Source organism: Ambystoma mexicanum, chromosome 1q, assembly GCF_040938575.1.
Source record: "Ambystoma mexicanum isolate Mex_15411 chromosome 1q, UKY_AmexF1_1, whole genome shotgun sequence".
In the NCBI taxonomy this organism is placed as follows: domain Eukaryota; kingdom Metazoa; phylum Chordata; class Amphibia; order Caudata; family Ambystomatidae; genus Ambystoma; species Ambystoma mexicanum.
In genome coordinates this window covers 811587563-811610732 of record NC_090922.1, presented here as the reverse complement: position 1 = coordinate 811610732, position 23170 = coordinate 811587563, and the positions used below count along the sequence as shown (strand labels likewise).

General features: G+C 44.4%; 1 protein-coding gene across 1 annotated transcript in view; it reads left to right on the top strand.

The window, feature by feature from the left end:
* Positions 1-23170, top strand: part of LOC138536935 (protein AHNAK2-like) — a 209945-nt gene that overhangs the window by 21721 nt on the left and 165054 nt on the right. The window contains exons 2-4 of the mRNA XM_069641414.1: positions 6323-6387; positions 12800-12838; positions 15384-15435. Of these exons, the coding sequence (XP_069497515.1) occupies positions 6324-6387; positions 12800-12838; positions 15384-15435 (155 nt within the window). The 5' untranslated portion in view covers position 6323. The remainder of the gene's footprint in view (positions 1-6322; positions 6388-12799; positions 12839-15383; positions 15436-23170) is intronic.

Here is a 23170-nt window from a genome sequence, read left to right as displayed (position 1 = left end):
CTAAGTATGGTGCATAACTCCTGCATTACATGTCCCACACACAACCCACAAGACTAATAGTTTGAGCTGCCCCCTTGCAAGTTCTGTCAGTGATACAGAAACCCAACAGTGCAAGCGTTCTCCAGATGTACGCGGTCAGTGCAAGTGGACTCTAGAGCTGAGCGTTTCCTCCAGTGGTGTGAAGCTTTGTCCGGGCTACAGGACTCCAGCAGCGTGAGCCGCCTCCTTGACAAGTACTCTGTGTCATTAGATTGTAGCAGTGCCATGTCAGTGTTATATGACTTCATTGCTTTGGATGTTCAGGCTGATGGGGCCCTATTTCACTTAAGGGGCATTGCTGGATGCAGATAGATGGTGAGAAAATAGAGTTGGGTTTATTGAGGGAAGAGTAGATAGACAAGGTCACTTCTAAGAGTCTTTTGGGACAAAAATGAGGATGAGCCCTTGATATGAGGGTGAATTTAGAGCAATAACAGCCCCACTCAGCCTAGTGCATTCATTGAAGAGAGGGGCTTTGACCTGATCAGCTGATAGAGTGCATCGGCTGAGGAAAAGACTGGTGATGAAGAGGACGGAAAGAGTTGAGAAGATTGGGTTATCTGGATGCCTGACTACTGTGCTGCCTTACAAGCTGCCAAAGCCTTTCTTTATTGGGCGAAATCACAGAAACCTCTAACTTTGACAGAATAGATATTGTCCAACCAGCCCCACTCCTCCCCCCACCTTCCCTTAGTGCCCTATGACTAAAGATAGATCTGGCAAAGCATACATCAAGAAAGTCCTACCTATGCCCGCTAAAAGACCACAGGTTTAGAGAACCAAGTTGCCCAAAAGTTAATTTTTGCATCCTCCAGATTGCCCAATCTCCCCTATGCTCTCAACCTCCTGTGATGCTAGAGAAAACGCGGACAATCATACATTTGTACCTAAATCTTTGTCAATTAACTGCAAAATGGCCAATCAATAATCTGTCTTGAGGGTCTCATCTTAACGTGAAGCCAAAATATAGAGGCCTCAGGAATACATGGAAAACAGATGACTTCTTTTGGCCATTGCAGTCCTTTTCTCTTTCTGACACTAATCCTCCAATGAACGCACATGATCTGGCTTCTGTTTCTGAGGCATTTCCCTCCTGCCACCTGCCCTGCTAGGCTCTTCATCCCCAGGCATTGCAATAAGTCTCAGCAGAACTTTACAGGGTCATCATGAGAAAGAGCATTGTCTTAGTAGTCGGCAAATAGTAGGAGTATCTGACACTACTTTTAAAACATGCAGCAAAATTACATGCAGCTGAACTTTCAACTATCGTACATTTGTAACTAAATCATCCTTTTGTTTTCCATTTCTTAGCAATGAGGTATATACATCTTTAAACAGATAATTTAATACATAGATATAGAAAATTGATTATATCATTACACTACATACAATACGTAATCAATATAGAAAGATAATCGTTAAGACAGAGCATGAAGAAATTCTCTAAAATACATAAACATTAATAAATTGTCTGTAAACATTTCAAATTTAAAAAGCTGAAAAAGCAGACTTTTAGGTCGTCCTAAAGCAAAGTCTCACCTACATACAAATTTCACAGCCATGGTTGTGAGTGTGGTGTTTGTTCCACTATACAGTCTTCCGCAAAAGTCATTGGTTGCTAACCATTCAAGAATGTGAACGATTCTCGAAAACATTTCCTGTTTCTAAAGCTGAAGTGCCGGGCACTTTATCTTTATATGATACGTTATATGAGACACTCTACTCCGATGCATTAGAAATAAACTATATGTCATCATATGAAACTACAGATGTTTTGTGTTATGCTAGAGGGATTCCTGATGTGTGCTATTCTCTAGTTGGTAGGAGATTTAATCTACATCTCAGGAAAATATTCCTATAGCGTGTGTCAGGGAACCTTTCCAAATAGTTGGGAAGAAGTCCATATTTCTAGTTCTCTAAAGTAATACCTTTTTGCAGTTTAGAATGAGGTCTAGAATCATAAGTGGTGCACCAGTCACACTCATAACATTTTCCATTAACTGCTATTGGATTTGAAGCCAGGTTGTCTCGAGACATTTTCAACGTTTCCAATATTTCACAGCATTTTGCCTTAAAAGGTTCTAGTATTCCTGATTTAGGGTTCTCCTTCTGTAAAAGGAGGTCATGATATAGTGAATTTTTATTGATACGATAATGTTCCTATGGTCTCCATAGGTAATGGGCATGCATGGAAATAAGTCCCAATTCGTATCATAGTACTTTAATCGATACACAGTTTGCCACAAAAGCACCTTACTTCATATTTTCCCTCAACATGAATGGAGTCTGACAAGGTGCACATTTCTAGTACATACATAAAGAGCGGTACACTGTGCACAGTAGTACTTAATTATTGGTATCAATCTGATTCTAGCGTATTTTTTGCCAATGTATTTCATCTGAGCCCTGAATTTATCTGCTTTGGTATCTGTTTTTTTATTCAAAGTAGTTTTACATGTTATCTTTGTCAAGTGGGAGCCTAGATATTTTATTTCTCGGGCGACTTTCAACTTCTCCTCTCCCAGTTTCCAACAGAAACCCTGCCCCTTTTTTGATGTAGAGTAGGACATAACCTTTCAATGAGGCATTGTAAGACAATTTGAGTGTGATCTGTGAGGATTGCATCATCTTCTTAAGAGATCCAGCAGATTTTACGGCTGGCTATCTGAAGAGAAACAAATGCTACTTGATTCAAGCTTTCGTCCATGTCTGAAATGTACCAGTTGAATAACGCATCCCTGACTCAGCCTCTTTGAAGTTGAGATTTTTCCAGAGAGTGTTCCTTGTAAGTTAATTCTGACTCTAAGGTTTGTCTCGTTGAAGAAATATACCAATATATTCAATAATCTGTCAGTTAAGTGCCACTTCTTTAGCTTGAGCCATAATCGGGAGTGATTAACCATATCAAAAGCCTGTTTTAGGTCAATAGAGGAGATATATTAAGGAACGCCGCCCTTACTGCATGCCTCTTCAGAAAGTATGTCAATAATAAAACCATTTAGAGAGGTGCTAACACCTTTTCTAAATCCTGTTTGGAATTTAGACAGCTTCCCAGTTGAAGTAGCCAGTTCTTCAATTTTTCTAAGCATTTAAGACGCTAAAATATTGCTATCAGTGTCTAATAATGTAATTTGGTGGTAATTAACCAGATTATTTGGATCTTCCTTTTTAAAAATGGGTATGAGATAAGATGTTTCCAAGACTTGGGTGTCGACTTAATGGTGTTATTAAATAGCATTAGTATTTTTATTGTATTTATTTTTTTGATTGTGCATTTGTAAGGTGCTTTATACAACAGAATTGTGTTTCAAAGCGCTGCAAGGCTATATGGGAAGGGAACAGGGGAAATAATAACAAAGGCAAAACAGTAATATACAGTCGTGGTCATACTAGGGCTTGTGGCATTCCGCTGTGCAGGTGCATTTGAGGGTAGATGTAAGGGAAGGGGATAGAAGGGGAACAGAGGAGTGGACAAGCACTGGAGGAGGGCCTGGGAGGGAAATGCTAAGTGGAGCCAAGGAGGAGAACCTCAGGCTAAGTGCTGGTACAGGCAGCTCTCAAGGTGAGATGTGGAGCCATCAAGCAGAGGCGTAGAGCAGTGCATTGGGGGGGAGAAGGGGATGCTCCTATTGACTGGGAGGAAGGCCCTGAGATCCTGTAAGATTCATGAGGATCAGGCCACCGGTCACAGCTGATGTACATTATCATTGCCAATTACGAAAAGCTGGAATTACAAAATAGCGAAGTCCACTTTGCTGCAGTTTGCAATTCAAGCTTTTCGGAATTAGCGCAATTGTCCTATGCTTTCTCTTCCATGTATTCGGGGGACACCCCTGCAACCCCCAAACCTGGAAATACCGAACTAGAGGAGCGGGGCCACCCCTGCAGCCCCTGGTCACCCAGTTCAGTATTTTTGTGTCTGATCTTTTTTACCTATGTCGCATGCGACCAACACTTGCATTCAGCATTTTATATTTGATCCTTTGGTGCAAACCCATAACAGCGGCAGTGGGAAGATAAGCAGGGAAGGGAAAGAGGGAAGAGGTATGAGGAGATTGTGACCAGGAGAGAGCATCCCTGATGTTCTTGCTGCTGTTGAATCATGTTCATTTAAGATGTTGTTCCATCCTACTCCCAAATTATTTGGGAGTTCTCTGCTATGCTAGACACTGAATGTTTGGCAGGCACAACAAAAATTACCTAGCATCTGTTTACCAGGTTCTGTGGCTCACTGATCCTCATTGAATGTGATAAATGCATCATATTCAATCCTTAATGACCAATCAGTGATTAGTGCTCTAGGGATATTTTGTAAGACCGGGGATGTAAGGTGTGAAACCAAGGCTTAAGCTGTTCACGTAAGTGGAATCCAAGACAAAGAGGAGCAGATACAACAATTGGCCATATGTACTATGTTGATCTTTCATAGGATTCTGAGAGATTTAGCTTGAGGTTACTACTCCTCTACGTAAAAAAGGAGCAAAACCCTTTACAAAAAATGTGTCGATTGTATTAACATAAATTACATTAAAATATAGCACATAATATATTAACACTCTGAAAATGTCTTCCTTTTTGCACTTTAACCCGTGTACACAGATGTTTACACTAGTGCATTATAAATGCTGTCTGCCATGCGCTGATGATGATGGTCCCCTCCATGCATTTACAACTTCTTACAAAATGACCCCCAGTGGAAAGAATCGCTCTGAGCGGATGCTGATTACAGAGTGCGGTTGATGCTCTCGGTTGTCAACTTGGAATGCATGGCAGTGCGGCAACGGTGGGGGTCATTTTCCAAAACATCATTAGCCGCATGGAGGAGACCTGCTACATTGGCACTTATGTTCAAAAAGGTCCCCTCACTGCAATGTTCATCATTTGCACTAAAAAGAGCAAAAAAGAGGGTCAGAAATAGACCTAAATCGCTTTTACCAGATCGTTGTGCAAATTGTGGAACACGCTGCCCACTAGGTTGACATGTCAAGCAGCATTTACCACGGGTTTCTATGGAATGCTCCTGCTTTTACTGGTGCACAAAGCAAACGGATTCCACAGGATACAATAGGAATCCAGCGTATTACTGCCTGCATCAATGTAATGTTAGTGGATTTGTAAAGATGCGCAGATGGGGGTGGCGGGAGAGGCAATTCCACCATAGAAATGATATGATATGATATGATATATGATATGATAGTCTATAAAAATAATATCGTAGTATGCATACGCCATAATGAAAATGACCAGAGGGTATAGCTGATGTTTGTATCTTTACCTTTGGATGTTCATTATAAGTTAGATACTGGTGACCATAACACGGATTCGGTTATGTCTCTTGGCATGACTTTTGATAAAGTCTCAATGGGAATCAGCAAGTTGCACATACGGGGTCGAGGACCAGGTGAACCAGGTGACCTAGGAATCTGCGTGTGCATTTTAACCCTAGGTATAGCTGACACTGAGGTCTGGGCCTCCTTAAAGCCACTTCTTGAAAAGTAGCCTTGGTCGCTGGTATGAGTATTCCCATTGAGGCGACGCATCAGGAATTAAGGGGTCCGGCTTTCAGAGTGCTGTAGAGGCCATTGTTCTCCACCTACTGATTACCCTAGAGTCTATCTGCAGGCCGCCATCTTTAAATGTTCTTTGAGTTGTGAATGTTGCCATATCTTTTAAAGAAAGGGAAAATGAATCCAAATAGTCCCTTCCCTCAATTCAATATTTTGAATCACACAGCCTGTCAGGCGCAGGCGTGATTGACAGGCCATGGAAACAGAGCCTGCTGTGATTAGACGCAATGTAGTAGTGGTTTTCATCCTCAAAGTGATGTGCGGCAGGTGATCGCACGTAACATCCAAGACCAATGCATACGTTGGTTTGTGGCAATATTTGGCATTATACCCTCTTTTTGTATGCTTTTGGCTTTGTGATTTGCTAAAATATGAGAAGTATCTGTATGCTTAGTTGCAACTCGTTGACTCTCGTAGCAATGACAGAAATAATCTGAGGTCTGACAAACAGTTTTTTTATCTCTGCCCAGGACCAGGGCCATGTACCCACAATGGCCAGCGGCCCTATGCCTCAGGGCAGTTCATTGAGAAACCTTGGTGATCATTTTTTATCTTTTGTGCTTGTATGTTCTCTTCCCAGTTGACTTGCACTAAATACATGTGTGCTTAGCCAACAGGCTAGAGGGCCATGAGACACATCATTCAGCCAGAAATCCTGCTGTTAAATAGTCACCTGCTTCAACCTATCTAACAGTGACTTTTCCTTTCTTCCCCAGGATGGCGCTACTGTGCCCGGTGCTGCTGCTGCTGCTGCTAACATCGCTGCCTCTCAGGGTCACATGTGAGTGCATCACAAAGATCATGGAAGGGGGGTGTGAGAGAGGTGAATGAAGTTGTAGGGGTATTTGTCGGATAACTATTATCCTGTCTCCCGCCCTGGGATGGACATGGACATTTAACCAGAGTAACTAAAAAATGCCCTTTCTAACTAAGTGAACTCATAGTCATCCCCACATGGGCCTGGGAATGACATCCCCGAGTCCTCAGGCCATTTGTACTACCTAAAGCCATATCCCCATGTCTAGTCATCCAGCCCATTTCGGAAATCCTGACATTAAAAAACTCAGACTCCCAGAAGTCCCCTCTTTGTCAAAGGGAATACCTGAACCACATCCAGGAGAATAAACCAGGGATTTAAGAGGAGGAAGATTACGAGGAAACCCCAACTGGATCCAGGCAGGATGCTGAAGAACGTGTCTCAAACCCAGGCTACCTGGCATCTGCCAACAGCCCAAGAAGAGACGGGCTACATAATCTCTTTATTTTATGGAACTAAAAACAGGAATGGTTAGGGGATATACAGTTATGGTTTTGATGGCAGTAAGAGAATGAGGAAGACTTGTCCACTCCCCATAGAGGACAGGCAGGGGAACCTTGCACCCCACTTCCACTTAATACCCAGGGGGGAAAGGAAGCACAATACTCACTCAAGCAGCAATCCCACATCCAGAGAGAACCCCACTACTTCCTCCTAAAACTGGAAAGGGTGGATCTCATGTCTCCCTCAAGGCTGTAACCATGACGGAGAGACACTCTCCTGTAGCCATGTTCTACATTAAAACAAATGGAAGAAACATCCACACCAAACTACATACATGATAAACATTTCTCTGGAGTTCACACTCCCCAAAGGAGTTCACCACACAGACTGACCTCTTGTCTACAGGGGATTGTCAAAATGAACTTCAGATGACAAGAGTCATCCAGCGACAGGCAGGGTGAGAGAGCAGCAGCTGCAGACCGTCCACCAGGAAGTAAAATTCCAAAATTCGATTGGCGGTGGTGGATGGCATATTTGAAGACTTCCTATCAAACATAATAACTACAAGGAAACCCAGTGAATGACCCTACTCAGGCAGGGCACATGACCCCCACCCAGCCAATCAGGAAGGAGCCCTTCAAACCAAGTCCCATGTAAGGACCAGCTTCTGGAACAGCAACGGAAGGGACTCCCGGAGTGCAATTCTAGTGTGGGTGTTTGAAGGTAAAGAAGGAGTGTTGGAGCAAGCAGGAGGAGGCAGAAAGAGGTGGCCAAGAGGGCAAGTGAGAAGGAGTTTAAGGTGCCCAAGGAGACAGAGATAGGAATACCAGGAGAGGGGAGATGAAATAGAATAAGGAATTGGAGAGGAGGAGTAGAAGGAAGGTTGAGGGGGAGATAATAATGAACAAGGAAGTTGAGAGGAGGAATATCAGATGGAAGTGAACGTGAACAAGTGGTTCTACGTCTTTTTTTTGCTTTTGGAAGGCTGCACATAAAAAACACTGTTTTATTTCGGTCGATTCTGTGCAGTCCTCAGAAAGCTGAAAAAACACATAACTATGTTTTTGTTTTAATTCAAGGGGGGTTCACCCCCCAAACTCCCTCTTCCCGCCTTACTACCCCACTCCTCCACCACACCAACAAACACATACAAAGTTTAATTACGCCCCCACCCTTCCCATTCTCATAAATCTGTTTTCTCAAACACGCACTCACCTGACACTCCCACGGCTCCTCCTCTGGATCTCGCCGCAACCCCTGCACGCACTTGTGTGAGACGCAGGGGCTGACAGTTCGATTTAAAAAGACTGCTCTGTACAGTCACCGAACAATCTTTCTAAATCAATCTTTTTTTAATCGTTTTATTCCTGAACCCGGAAGTGGACAGGCAGAGGAACAGAAATAGAATAAATAAGTGTACAAGAGGAGCATTAGAAGGAGCGCGGAGAAGGAGGTCACAAAAGGCCCCAACGAAGGAAAGGAGGATGATACCCTAGTGGAAGCTAGTGAAGACATTATAAAGGGGGATAAAGAGACAGAACGTGAAGATCAAAGGCTAGTGAGAAAGGATCAGGCAATGAAGAGGAGGAGAGAAAGAAATGAGAATCACAGGTTTAGGGCAGGTCCCCTTAGACATGAGACCACTGCAACTCATTGAGGAGGTTGACGAAGGTTGAGTATTGCGGACTTCAGCTCCAGCAACCCAAGAAAGAAAGGCAGAGAAAGCCCCTTGATCAAGCTCTAGAGACATTCAGATGGCCATCCACGTGGTGGAAGATCTGGTGCTCATTTCCAACTCACCAAACCCTTATCACCTTGCTTTTTAGGTCTAACATGCATGCAATTGCAGGTTTCCAAGACTTGGATGGTGGGGGTCTCCCAAGAATCATGGGTGGCCCTCAACTACAGGGAGATGAGCCAAGAAAGAACTGTGGCTGGCCTCAAACCCCAAGACGCACTTTTTCAGAGGGCAGACATTGCCCCCCCTTATGTTTTTTTCAAGGAATTAAAAAGAATGTACTGCACCAACTTGAAGTAAATCGTGGGTGCCCAGGTTGAGCGGTTGTGAGGCCAGACACTTAGCCTCAAGACCAAATGAATCTCATCATGTGGCTGTAAACATCCTCATACTGACATTCTGCTATACAGGGCATGTGTTGCCAGAGATTCTTAGATATTAAAGGTGCACACATGTTATACTTAGCCAGCAATGTTACAGGTACATCTTTTCTCTTGGCAAATGCTTTTTTTTCAATTGTGCGATTTCTTCAATTGGGAAAGGCAATTAAATGAATCGTTGTATTTGACTTTATGGTATGCTCCTTCCTGTGACATCACTTCCCATTGGGTTTGTTAGTGTGCCCACCCCTCTTTGTTAGGAATTAAGCTCTGGCTGAACTACAAGACAAAGAGATCCTGTTGCAGAGTAACTTGTTCTCTAGTCGGCCCCTTTGTGTAATGAACACCAACTGCTTTGACAATCTGAACTTCTGTGTCAGTCTGAACCCCCTCGCCATTGTGACTCGAATAATGTGCATACCTAAAACACACTCTGAGTATAGTCAGTCAAACACATCCTGCCGAGTATTGTAGCATCAGAGGCACACAGTATGTGATACAAGACGATAAATTGCGAAAATGAAATATCACAGAATTGGTTCAATTCACAGAACAATTAAATAGTATTTATTTACATATTCATTCCGTTTTTATAACTAGCTACATTGCAATTCAATCGCTTCAGTGTGTGGCCAGGGGAGGAAGGAAGTAAAGGGAGGGTCAGGAACATGCAGAACTAACACTGAAGGACATACTCCAGATCTGGACGGAGAGAGGGACACAGAGGCAGGTGGGCAGATGAGGAGGGACGGCGAAATTCACAGCTACGTCTGAAATCCCACTCTAGATCCTGAGGAGGAGTGGGATACAGGGTAGGAAGGAAAGAGAGAGAGGATTGCGAGGGCTCAGGACATTGACAGCTAAGGAAGCATTCCAGATCCTGACTAAGAAAGAGACAGACAGAAGTAAAAAGGAAATTATATTGAAGGGCGGATGATGAAGGAGCAGTACTGCCTACAACAGCATTTCTAGAGAACCAACAGAGGGGAGTGGCCATCAAATGAGTATGTTTGGGAAAGATTGGAAGGTAGCAGTCTACAAGTGACCATCAGATCGCAGCCTGGCAAGAACATAGTATTTTGGCAGATGAGCGCTGTCCGAGAATACTGTTTTTATGCCATCATAAATGTTTGCACCGTTGCTAAAATGAAATAAATGACTGGAACAAGAGCTGAGGTCTGAAAATTGTATCCGCAGCCTTCCCTTTCCAAACCCACCGAGTTGCCCCACATAATATTTCTTTGTCAAAGTGGCACCATCGCAGATGTGAGATGCTAGCTTCTTTTATAAACATTTCTTGCTTTTCTGAGAAGAACTTCACCATCTGTGTGGTTTCCTAACATACTGGAAACTCCAAATCCTATTTGTCGATCAATGTTCAAAAGTACTTAAATAATTCTACAGTAGAATGATATCACTGCATGCTATTCGGTGGAAAATCAACACATTAACAATATTTAACATTAAATAGAGCAGAGAATGGCTTACTTAAAAGTTAGTGATTCGCGTCCTTACAATATCTATGTTTAGAAAAGAAGAAATCAAACATGAATAGTTCAACATCAGCTCAGTTGATACAGTCAACCTATTATTCTAAAAATAAAGGTTGTGGGTTTTATTTTTTGTGTTATTTTGAGTTATTCGTCTCCCCTAGTCTGAATAAGTGTGAAAGGGACAAGTGATAAGGAGTAACCAAAATGAAAGAATAATAATGCACACAACACATACTCATCAAGACTATCTAGGTATATAAGCCATTTAAGAAGTTCCACACACTGACCTCCATTATTCTGAAGAATATGTCTTCTCTGGTAAGATATCATTTGACTAATAATGCAATTATTGTTTAATTCTAATCTTTCATGATGGGTTTCTAAGCTGTAATATACCCACAATTCCATTGGTGTTGTCAGTCTCTTACAAACTTGAATTATTCATTTATAAACACCTGTGGTGTCCTAGATAATAAGATTTAAGATTGGATTACTTCATGCCAAATTTATTTCAGTGAAAAACAGTGTCAAAACATGCAGACTTACAACCCTCGCTTCATATTACATCTCGTAGAAGTAACAACACACAACAATTTACATTTTAACATACAAAATGGTACCCAATGAGGACAATGAATAAAGTGTTGCACTGTGTACCATATATTACAAGTGTATTTACCTATTGTGTGAGTTTGAAAACATTGAACCGTTGTTTCTCAGAAAAGGATCAATCCCTTTTTTAAATTCCAATTCTTATGACCAAAACTCTATGGTACTTAGACGGGTGGCCATATAAGTTAGTATATTAGCCCAGCAAGAATATATTAGCCACTGATGTTTAAAAATCAAAAGCTCTGGTTTTTGGCTAACAGAAGAAAATATGTTTCTGGGTCATTTGGGGTTAACAATTGACAAAGTAAAATGCTTTTGAAATCCGAGTTTATTTTCTTTCATAACTTAGGATCATTCCCGCCCATAACAGTGCAGCAGTAAAGGGCTATGGCAGCCTCGCAAGAGTTAATTCTACACCAAGCACAGCAGTTCATCCCTTCAGCTTCTATTTAGAATTTGAAAATCCCCCCGATCCTGACATGTGCTGCTCCTGTCTGGCAGGCCAAAGAGATGGGAGATTTCCATTACACATGATCTAAACTCAGGGTCTCAGTCCTTGGAGTGGGGCATGTAGCTCTGTGGGCAACGCTGTGTTTGGAAATTGTATTGACGAAAATGTGTTGGCTCGTCACATTCCACGGAACCTCCTGCGGTGTGAGACGGGATGTACGTTATGGCCCCACGCGCTACAGCATACATTGAGGGCTGGGTTAGGGATCACATCAATGGCCTCCAGAATGGCTCCATTGGAGATTCTGTTTCTTGCATTGAACAGTGCGAGTTTCAGCGTTGTGCTAGTCGAAATAATTAGCTGGTGGAATACATGAACCTGGGCAAAATGGAGCCGATGCATAAAAGGATGAGAAACTGCAATGGATGCAGAGCTATTGATGTTTTAAGCCCTCTATTGTTGCATTATCTAAAACGCACAGAACTAAGAAAATTAGGAACTATCTTGGAGTTGATATTCGGTTTAAATTGTTGCCAGTCTTTGCATCAAATTTTTTTCCATCAAATTTTTTTCCATCGAGGGTTTTCCAATGAAAAATAAATGACCGGTGTCAACATGGAGGTCTTTCAAACACTACGCAGATCGATGCCCACTCTGTGCATTTCAGGGGAGGCCCTTGCACCGGTGCCGGTCCACGATGCTGAAGAATCCGCGCAAGGCTTCTGGGTTCAAGGTCCCTGCATTTGGTCACTGGGCCTCATTACGAGTTTGGAGCGGCATGGCTACCCCCAAACCGGGTACCGGGTCTGGGTTGCAGAAATAGGGAATTACCGGGCCATGCCGACTTTGGCAGGCCCAGTAATTCCCATTCTTGGGACGCGGACCTGGTACATCCCATTCCCATTTGTGCCCCTTGAGTGCTCAATGGGAATCGGGAGGATGCTAACAACGGGCCCGTTAATGATGGGCCCGTTGTTAGCATCCTGGTCTGCTAGCGGGTCCCGCTAAGGACGTCTGGTCTGGCCAGGCGTCCATAGCGGGCACCGTTCATTCCGTGGCCGCCACACTTGTAATAAGGCCTACTGTCTTGTAGTTGTTGAAACAATAGTGATCCTATTGGTGCGAAATGAATGTAAAAGGGACACACTTTGTCTACAGATAATGTCGATTGTGGGAATGATGTAATAAACAATACCATAAATCGTGAATGAATAGGTAACTAAATTGTGCTAATAACCTTATTTTCTTTTTATGCCAGTGCCTATCCTGCAGCAAATCTGCCTCAGCACAGAGCCAGGTAGGAACCTCTCTCTGCTACCTTCAACCCTGTAATAGTTTACTTCTTAAGCAGGGGGCCACAGAAGCCTGACTTCTGAAGGAGCTGGCACCATAATGCGTCCGCTCCCCTATAGCACCACATCTTAATGAACCAATTGCAATGATATGTACACAGGGGTTTACACTGAATTATATTTCCATGGCTTAAAAGGAGGGGGAGTCCATGTTTACACTGTAGGACCCTCGGCCCTCGCGGCCCTCATTGTGTTTCTCACACTCATGTTGGATTACTTGAAATGGAATGTATAAACCCGTTAATTGTGTGCTTTAAAGGGTTCCATGTAATAAAGTCGCTGCGAAAAAAGGGCGTTTAAAAAAATATTGCGGCAAAAAGGCTGTGGTGTGGCACCTGCAATCCATGTAATGGATGTGGGAGACATCCCCGCAACCACTTGCCCCACTATACTGCACAAAGGAAGTGGGGGACACCCCCCCCCCCCCAACCACTGGACCCACTATACTGCATAAGGGAAGTGGGGGGCACCCCACAACCACTCAACCCATTATACTGCACAAGGGAAGTGGGGGACACCCCCCAACCACTCGACCCACTATACTGCACAAGGGAAGTGGGGGACACCCCCCCAACCACTCGACCCATTATACTGCACAAGGGAAGTGGGGGACACCCCCCCAACCACTGGACCCACTATACTGCACAAGGGAAGTGGGGGACACCCCCCCAACCACTGGACCCATTATACTGCACAAGGGAAGTGGGGGACACCCCCCCAACAACTGGACCCACTATACTGCACAAGGGAAGTGGGGGACACCCCCCCAACCACTGGACCCATTATACTGCACAAGGGAAGCGAGATACAACCCCGCAACCCCTGCTCTCCTTGTGTGGTATAGTGGAAAGACTTTTACTGGGTCACACCACAGCATTTTTGCACCGAATAATTTGTAACAATTGCTATTTTTCGCCGGCCTTATTACTGTATACCCTTTAAAGGCAATAAAGCACACGACAATAGATTACATAACAAAGGAAAGTGGATTGTGTATAGTAGAACATTCCCCATTGTGTCAACTCCATTGCAGACTAAGGGCCCGATTTACACTGGAGAAAATCAGGGATGCCACGAGTATCTGGAATTTGATCCTGCTGTCTCATAGATGATTCCCAAAGCCCAAAGCATAAGCACATCTGGAGCTACTGGAGCATCCATGCAATGCCCTGGATCACATCTTTGGGAATCACATTAGCACGTGAGCCTCTCAATGATGCTCCAGGCAGTTCTGGGTCTCCTCCAATTTCAGGAGCTTGTGAATAGGGTAGTAAGAGCCAATCCGAGATGCTCAGGCAACCTCCTGATTTGCTCCAGTGCAGATCTTTGTGAACCGGTCCCCAAACCTTTGCTTGAAGTTAATCAGTGGGTCATTGCAGCTGTGGGTCTCTAGAAATCATTGTGTTAACTAACCCCTTAGCATGCATAATAGGGATGCAAAGAGTAGCAGAGAGAGTCCAAGTGTCAGAGTATGATGAGGAGTATGTTGGGTGATCTTACCCCCTAGAAACCATAGGTCACTCACAGCCCATCTTTTCTAAAAGCAAAGACACAAGCACTCCCCCTGACAAAATGTCATGACACTGAAAACATTGTCATTTGTTGTCCAAGAACTGTCTCATTGTGCAGAAGACATTTGACTCAGTCCTAGAAGCCCTCTGATTTCTTCCCAGTCATGTTGCATAGTTGCCACCATGCATCATTGTTGTACCATAATGTTCCTCTGAGTTCTAATCCAGTGTCACCCATTTTACCCCAGTGTGCTCCTCTTTGGCCCCTTGGGACCACTAAACTGCCACCAACCATGATGAATTAGCTCACCCAAAGTGCTCATCAGCCCCGAAATGTGGGCCTCATTCCCCCCAAGGAACAACTCCTTTGTCCCCCACTGTTTGCCACTGGAAACGTGAACGGCTGGTAACACACAGCAGGGAGCTGCTCGGCTCATCTGTGATGCCATTTGTGGCAGGGAGCCTGCAAGCCACCCCGTGCAACTGGGGTGCCGCCATGCAACTGGTCAAACTCTCCATCCGCTACCTCACCCTGTCAATGAGGTTGCGAGATGGTGAATGAAACAACTAGCACGGACAGGTGGCCAGCTGCGCTTGACTGCCACAAGCCATTTTACAGGTGCAGGCCTGTCCGGATATCTCCCAATGCTTTGGCCTGCGGCCCATTCCCACTATGCTAGGTTTGATTAAACTGAAAGGTTTATCTGTCGAGTCGGCACAACGTTGCTTCTTGGCAGAAGTGACTCATGGGTATTTTAAAGAAATTACGTCAGAAGTGGTAGAGTTTGCTTCAGCAGCCGTGCAATGGGTTCCATACGCACACACACACATAGTGTAGCCGAAGGGTATTCTCGCATCCCCCACAGGAGGCAGGGGGGCCACTGTAGCCTTGTTGTGTCCAACCTCCATGGATATGCAATACCATAACATGTAAATGTTGTGTCTTAATGGCTGTTACCCCATCTTCTCTTTCTGCCAGTTGGCATCCAGTGCAGCACTGCATCGCGAGATCTGCCTGCTGAGCTGAACGAGTGAGTATCACGCATCTGTTATCGACTACTCCTGACTGACAAGGCCGCGCTCCTGCTGAATATTAGCAAAATGAAAGCAGGATAACACATCATAGTAATACCGTGAAGTAGAACAGCCGTGGAAATCCTTACCAACTCTCCTGAGAGCACACCCAGAAACGTAACACTTCTTGTTTATAATTCTGACTTGGGATGCAACACAATTGCAAAGTACCCCTGATGGCTATAATAGTCAGGCTACACACAAAGGTCTGGAAAGTGCCTCTGGTGAGAGGGGGGCGGGACGGCAGCTCATGGGGAGCAGTGACTTTCACTGAAAATCCTGTTAAGCAATGATTATGCAAGACGCCTGTCCAGCAACAGAATGCTTTGGGGGTTCACTATAAAAACATTGATTAACACCTTGCATGGTCAGCTGTGAATGTGTTTAGTTTAGTTTATTTACTTATATAGCGCACCAAACCCATGGGTATCTGGGCGCTTAAACTCAGGTACAAGGTAGGGTACAGATCACTTTACAAAACAGGAACACCAAGCATTTACAGAGCTACAGAATTCAGAGGTATTCATATCTACAGTTAATGTACAGTCATTGTAGTGCCACAGGTGCAGGCGCCTAACAAAAAGTACAGTTTGTCTATACAGATAAAAACTTTAAATTGTGTAACAGAGAGCGTTTACTGTGTTGGCTAGTCTAGATCAGCGTTTGGGCGAGAAGCCAGGATTTTGTCTTGGCTCTGAAAGACCAAAAAGAGGGTTCTGCTCTGATGTCAGGAGGGAGGGCCAGCATTTGGCCGCAAGCACTAGGAAGCTGGAGCCTCCTGCTGTTTTTAAGTTGTATTTAGGGATGGTAAATTGGTTGAGGTAGTTGGATCTGGTTGGTCTGTTGGAATGATGTCTAGAGAATTTATCTGTTAGGTATTTCGGGGCCGTGTTAGAGAGGCACTTGTGGGTGATGACTAGTGAACGTAGTGTAATTCTGTTGCATACAGGTAACCAAAGTGCATCCCTTCTGAAGGAAGAGGTATGACTGGAGCGAGGGATGTTTCGGGCCGATCTTAAGGCATTGTTCTGAAGAACTTGAAGTTTGTTTAAGTTAAGTGAGGATGACCCAAGGAATAGGGTATTACAATAATCCAGCTTCGAGAGGATCAGTGCTCTCGCTAGAGTGACTCAACTGTTGGTAGATAAGAAGGGTTTACAGGCATTTATTTGTTTGTTGGTGTAGGCTATCGATGAGGCTGTAACATTAACTTGTTTTTTTAGCGAAAGAGTGGAGTCTAGGTAAACCCCAAGCCTTTTGACTTCACTGGAAACTTTTATGGTGTTCCCATCGATGATAAAAGCAAAGTAGCATTTGTCAAATTTGGTTATACGAACCTGGGAACCGATAATCAGGAGTTCGGTCTTATCGTCGTTCAAACATAGATTATGAGTGGCCATCCAAGTTTGGATCTCTAGATAAATGTCATTGATCAATTTGGTGTCTTTAATATAGCAGCCAGTGAGAGTGATGAGTATCTGGGTGTCATCCGCATAAGTGGTGTAGGTGACACCCAGATTGTCAAGACGGTCAAAGAGGAGCTTAGTAAATATATTATAGAGCGTAGGGGAGACGCAAGAGTCCTGCGGAACTCCACAATCGATGGGAACTGGGGGCCCGGACACCGAAGGTGCAAAAACCCTAGTGGTTCTGTTGGATAGGAAGGATTGAATCCAATTGGCTGCACTTGGTGAGAACGCTGCTGCAGAAGTTAGGTGTTTAGTCAGGATTTTCCTGTCGACCAGGTCGAACGCGGCTGATAGATCTAAGAGAAGGAGAATGGCCAGATTGCCCTTGTCCTTCAGTTCATCCATCTGTATTTTGAGATCTTGGAGAGCCCTCTCAGTACCGTGTCTTGGTCTGAAGCTGAACTGTCGGAGGCCTAGTAGATTATTGCCTTCCAGGTGTTTTTGGATTTGGATATAGGCAGCACGGTGTAGAATTTTTAAGAGGAAGGGTACCGTAGTAATGGGCCTATAATTGGTGGGCATGTTGGGGTCTAGGTTAGGTTTTTTTAGAAGCAACATGACCCAAGCTTCCTTGAGGTTATCAGGGACTGTGCAATTTGTGAAGGAGGAGTTGATCAATGTGGTTATGAATGGTGCTAATTCTCTTGCTCCCTCCTTGTTGATTGAGGCTGGGCATAGGTCACCCTGACAGTTGGATGGTTTTATCCGAAGGATGATGTTTCAGCTTCCTTGATGGAAACTGGGGAGAAGTGGAATGGTGTTCATAGTCGAGGTTGGTGGCTGGAGATTTCAGTGTTATTTGCACTAGAAGGTAGGTTATTTTTTTTTGTTTCGATTTTAGTTTGTAATAGAGCTATTTTATCTGCTAGGGCATTCTGAATATTAGCACATCATGCAGTATCTTTTACACATGCTGTGGTAGGTGGAACCGGTGACTCTAGTTCCCTAAGAATAGTGCAAAGTTCCTTTGTACTTGATTTAGCATTTTGGATTCTTTCGTTATAGATTTCTTTTTTGGTTCTGATGATGGCTGCTTTATAGGATGTGGCCGCAGTTACACATTTCTCTTTGTTCAGGGTGAAGGGAGACTTTCTCCAAATGGTTTCAGCTGCTCTTTTTTTTCTTTGCGGAGCAATTTTAGGTCAGCGGTAAACCATTTATTTAGGTAGGATGTAGGTTTGACTTTTCAAAGTTTTAATGGGGCAATCCTATTAATTGCTTGCTCCATTGTGGTGTTATACCTTTCGATTAAGTATGCAGGGTCCTTGTCATTATTTGGTGGTAAACTGGAGATGGGCTGTAGCAAGGGCAGTAAGTGGTCCAGAGTTAAGTTGCGCTTATTCCTGAACATGGTGGGGGAAGCAGTGGTTGCGCCCAGATCGGTGCACGTTTTTTCCTGAATGGAGAAGGTGATACAATGGTGGTCGGACCATACACATGGTTCATTGTTGAGGATAGTGGTGGAGCAGTTGTGATCTGCCAGCCAGTCCAAAGTTCTACCTTTCTCATGGGTGGGTTCAGTGATGCGTAGTTTGAAGCCAAGTTGTGAGAGTGTATTCTCAAGGGAAGTGGCGTTCGTATCTTTAGAGTCGTGGAGGCCTAGGTTCAAGTCACCTAGCAGGATGATCTAAGAACCAGGTTTGGTGTTTTGTGTGAGAAGGATTGAAATGTGTTCCTCAAATTAGGAGATGGGGCCAGGAGGCCGGTAGATGAGATGTAAGAGTAGGGTAGGGGTGGGTGTGAATGGTAATTTGACAGAGTGTAACTCAGCTGAAGGTAATGGGGTGCTGGAGAACTCTCTGAGGCCAAGGTGAGTTTTGGCTATAAATGCGACGCAGCCCCCTTTCCCGGATGCTCCATCAGCTCTGATGATAGTATAGTTAGGAATAGGACGAAATGTCCAAATAAGAATTACAGACCTCACCAAAAGACCTAAAACACACACCACGAAAAGTTCTAACTACCAAAAGTTCTAACCTTTCGCGGTGTGTGTTTAGGTGCTTTGGTGTGGTTGGTTAAAAAATCAAATGTGTAAAAAAAGGCTATGGGGGGGCTGCAGGGGTGTCCTCTGCAACACCCCGCTCACTAGACTACAGAGTATAGTGAGCGGGGGAAGCCCCTGCAGCTGTCCAAAAAAAAACAAAAAAAGAAAAGGTCTGTGCGGCGCCGGTACACAGCGCGAAGGAAGGAAAGGTAAGTAGGGTGGTGGGGGTATGATGTGAGTGTGGGTGGGGGGGTGTCGTGGGTGTGTTGCGAATGTATGTGGGGCTGGGAGTGTATGAATGTATAGCTTTGTATTGGATGTCCGCATGGGAAATGTACGAACATTTGTAGTGCATAGATTTCCCAAGCGAACATTTTGTGGCAGATTTTTCCGCCGTGGAAATATCACGCAGATCTGTAAAGTTGTCCGCAAGGGCTAACACTAGAAAGGGGCCTGTAGCTGGGTTAGGCCAGGTTTCTGATATGGCCACAAAGTCTAATTGGTTGGTGATGATGAAGTCAGCAATATCGAGTGAGTGGGCTACTAGGGAACGAGCATTGATGAGAGCTCCTTTAATGTCAGGTGAGGGGTGGTAACAGGCTTTCTGACTTTAGGTTGGGTGGGGGGCATATGGAGTGTAGTGGGTGTCTGTGCAGTGGTAGGACTGGAGAGGACCTGGGAGGTGACAGTCCTGGTGCTTGGTATCTTGTGACAGAAGCAAGAACCTAGTCTTGCATTCCTCGTGAGGAGTGAGCAAGGGACCAGTGGTGTGGGTGGCAAGGCGAAGCTTAGGATGCATTCCTTTGGGGAAAGTGGACAGGTGGCAGCCCAGGGTATTATTACAACAGGCTGGAAGGTTGTTGATCGGGTGGAGGGTAGCGAATTGGTAGGAGTGATGTGGGGACTGTTAGAGGAAGAGTTGCCATTATGAAGATTATACTGCTGAGATAGGCCATTCGGCATAATGCTGAACACAGACTTATAGGGTGTGAGGGTAGCAGTAGAGAACTTGGGTAAGAGATGCACGGCAGCAAACCAGGTGGGCGGTTGTACACTGAATGTGCAGTGCTGCAGTGGCTAGCGTGGCAAGACATGTGGTTTTACAATACTAGGCAAAGTAATACTATTGTATGGTGACAATAAAAGGCAGTACAATAGCAGGCTGAACTAGACAGAATGATACTTATGCAGAAACAATAGCAACAACAAAAGTCAGCTCTAAAAGCTAGTCAAAGCAAGTCATTAGCACTAGTAATATGGTAAAAACCACAGGCAAAGGTGTGTGCCTGGGCTGGTGCTAAGCGCGAGGATAAACAAATTATGCTAAATCCATTTGAGTATGACAATTGGTGAGGGTGTGACAGGAATTAGCGTAATTAGCTGAGATACAATGCCGATTATTTGCAATTAGTTAGGCCGATACGGTCGTAGACTGAACATCTTATTTATTTATTTATTTGTATTTTTAAAGCGCTCACACAGCCTGCGGGCATCGAGACGCTGTTACAGGAATTGTTTGTTCTTTATTTCCGTGATTGTTTTTTTTTTTGGTCTTAGTTGCATATTTATAACGCGCTTAAAGACCCAGAGGTTTCTAAGCGCGGACCCCGGTATCGAACAACATGCAGAATTAGCAGCGCAAGTATAGCAACACAATCCTTTATGAAGAGATGCTAGGTATAGGCATGTGCCTGGGTAGGTACTGAGCGCAGAAATGGGTCGGTTCAGTTGAACAGGCTGGTTTGGTCAGCACCTAGATATTAAACATAGACATCAGTGGTAAATCGTATGGCATTGGCAAGACGTTGGGTAAGTGCCGCGATAGAAAGCATGTGTGCAGCATGGCGTTCATTGTTGATTAAGTGCGTAGGCAGTCATAGCAGCAGGCTGAGATAGAGTGCAAGACATGGAGGCAATGCATATTGTTTCACTAAAGCGACATTATGGAACTCATACAAGGCAATATGTTATAAAAGCATAGGTGGGAAGCAACGACTGGAGGTAATAATACGTAATGCTATAGTAGTATTTAAGAGGTGGTGTGGATTAGAAGTTCGTACACAAGTCCAAGATGGTAGCGTTCATCACCTGCAATTTTAACCTCCCTGGTGATTCTGAATCAGGGTGGTTAAGGCACAAGGTGAGTGTAGGACTGGGCGGTGAGGAGTGTAGCCAAGACAGTAACGGAAGTGAGGAAGGTATTAGGGCTGAGAGGGCAGTTCACAGCAACAAAAGATACATCTCACCGTGGATGCAAGGCAGGACGCGTTGCAGGAAGGCTGTAAGAGCTCTAGCCACGTAGCACGTTGCTCGTATCGCTCAGTCAGGCTCAGTCAGGAGCCTTTGTGATTGCCTTCGTGGGGGCCGGCTAACGCCTACCAGTTCCCCGTGATAGGATATGAGCTGGTGACTGGCCAGTCAGGTGGGAGTCGCTTTAAGATGTTATGTAGAAGTCGGATCTAGTAAAGGGGTGGCCGTCTTTGAAAAACAAACCTCGTGGTTTTTGCAATGCAAGAGCTTTTCTTTAAAATGCCCTTGACCGTTGCTGTGGTGGTGTACCCTGCAGCATCACCTGGACACAATACTGTGTGGCAGCATTGCAGAGCAGGTGGCGGGGTAAAGACAGAGAAAAATCACATCAAAGCATCGGCAGGGTTCCTGTAGAGGAACCAGTGGGAATAACCACGAACCACTGTACAAGATACAGTTGCATACAGTCACACCAATGTGAACATGCCTCGTATTCAAGTGTACACTGTACTGTGTTTGCACTGTCAGGGTGTACTGAAAAGACAATAATGTAAAGAGATTGGTGGAGTTACTGCACAGGAGCAAGTACAAATGACATACCCCCCACACATATTTGTTATTAATAATAGGTAGAGAGTATTCCAAGGACTTCCATTTAATGGTGGGTCCTGCCTCCTTGTCATCTAACAATAAAGACAGTAAGGGGCAGGGAAGAGTTATTATGACTGAGTCTGCGGCCTCTTACCAGCATATACAGGGTGGATGTGGGCACTGGGCATCCCTGCTTCTATCTCCACTGGGATGGGCAGCTATGTTTAAGGTGCTGACTCTGCAAAACACCATATTTTAGATTCCCACATTTGAATTTGATATGATGCATAGGTTACCTTGTAAACTCTTTTGTTAGGAATCGGATAGGGCACCATGGGTGGCACCCCACCTCTCCAGTAGTCTGGTATTACTAGGTGGCACACCTGGCAGTTGGATGTGGGCCCTTTGAATAAGGAAGACTGGGAAATGGCTGTGGTGAGCCCCAGGGAAGTGGGTATCTCGAGAAGGTTCATACTGTTCCAGGTCAGAATCTTGCACAGATATTAATATTGTAGAGCAGCGGTCTGAAACGTGTCCCCCTAAAGGTGATCTGGACTACAACTCCCCTCAGCCCTAGTCCGCAAATCCAATGGTGAGGGATCATGGGAGTTGTAGTCCAACACATCTGGAGATTGCAGGCTAAGGACACAACAGTATAAAGAGATCCAAACCCTAATTGTCTCCACTGTCCCAATGGGGGAAGTTCATACAGTATTTCTACCTTATGTGGGACAGTCCCATGATACATGCATTTTAGGAAACATTTCACATGGTCCCAGGTAGGGGGATTGACCAGCCACTTGAAGTGAACTGTAGCCTGGCCATCTTTGGAATTTGGGGTGAAGTGGGTAAATATTTCATTAAATGTCTGAAGTAGAGAAGAAAAAATATTTGTATCTAATTTATTTATTGTACTCATGCTATGTTAGGGGAGGAATATTAATAATATAAGGTCCACTGGTGGAGACACTCGAACTCACAGCTCTGCAAACTGCTTGATTTCCAGGCAAGTGCTCTAACCTCTGGTCCACCAAAGTTCTGTCAATGAGGTGTGCATGAACGCAAATGAGTCTTCCTTCAGCCCTGGTTTCATATGCAGGCCCTGCTAAATGACAGGGAATCTCCTTAAAGGAGGGGATACACCTCACCTGGAATGATAAACAGTACCTCGTGGAGCAGTATTGGTCACACCTCCAGGATATGTTGGGGACAAACTAGGGCCATACTTGCTGACGAAACAGAGGATATAAAAAAGAGAGATGTCAAAATGTCACTTACAAGTATATTAGGCGGGTGCGATTTTTTGGAAGGAGGAGAAAATAAATCACTTAGAGGCACATGTGATTTTTTGTGTGGAGAACTGTTTCACGGATAGCCATATTTGATTTGTTTTGGGTG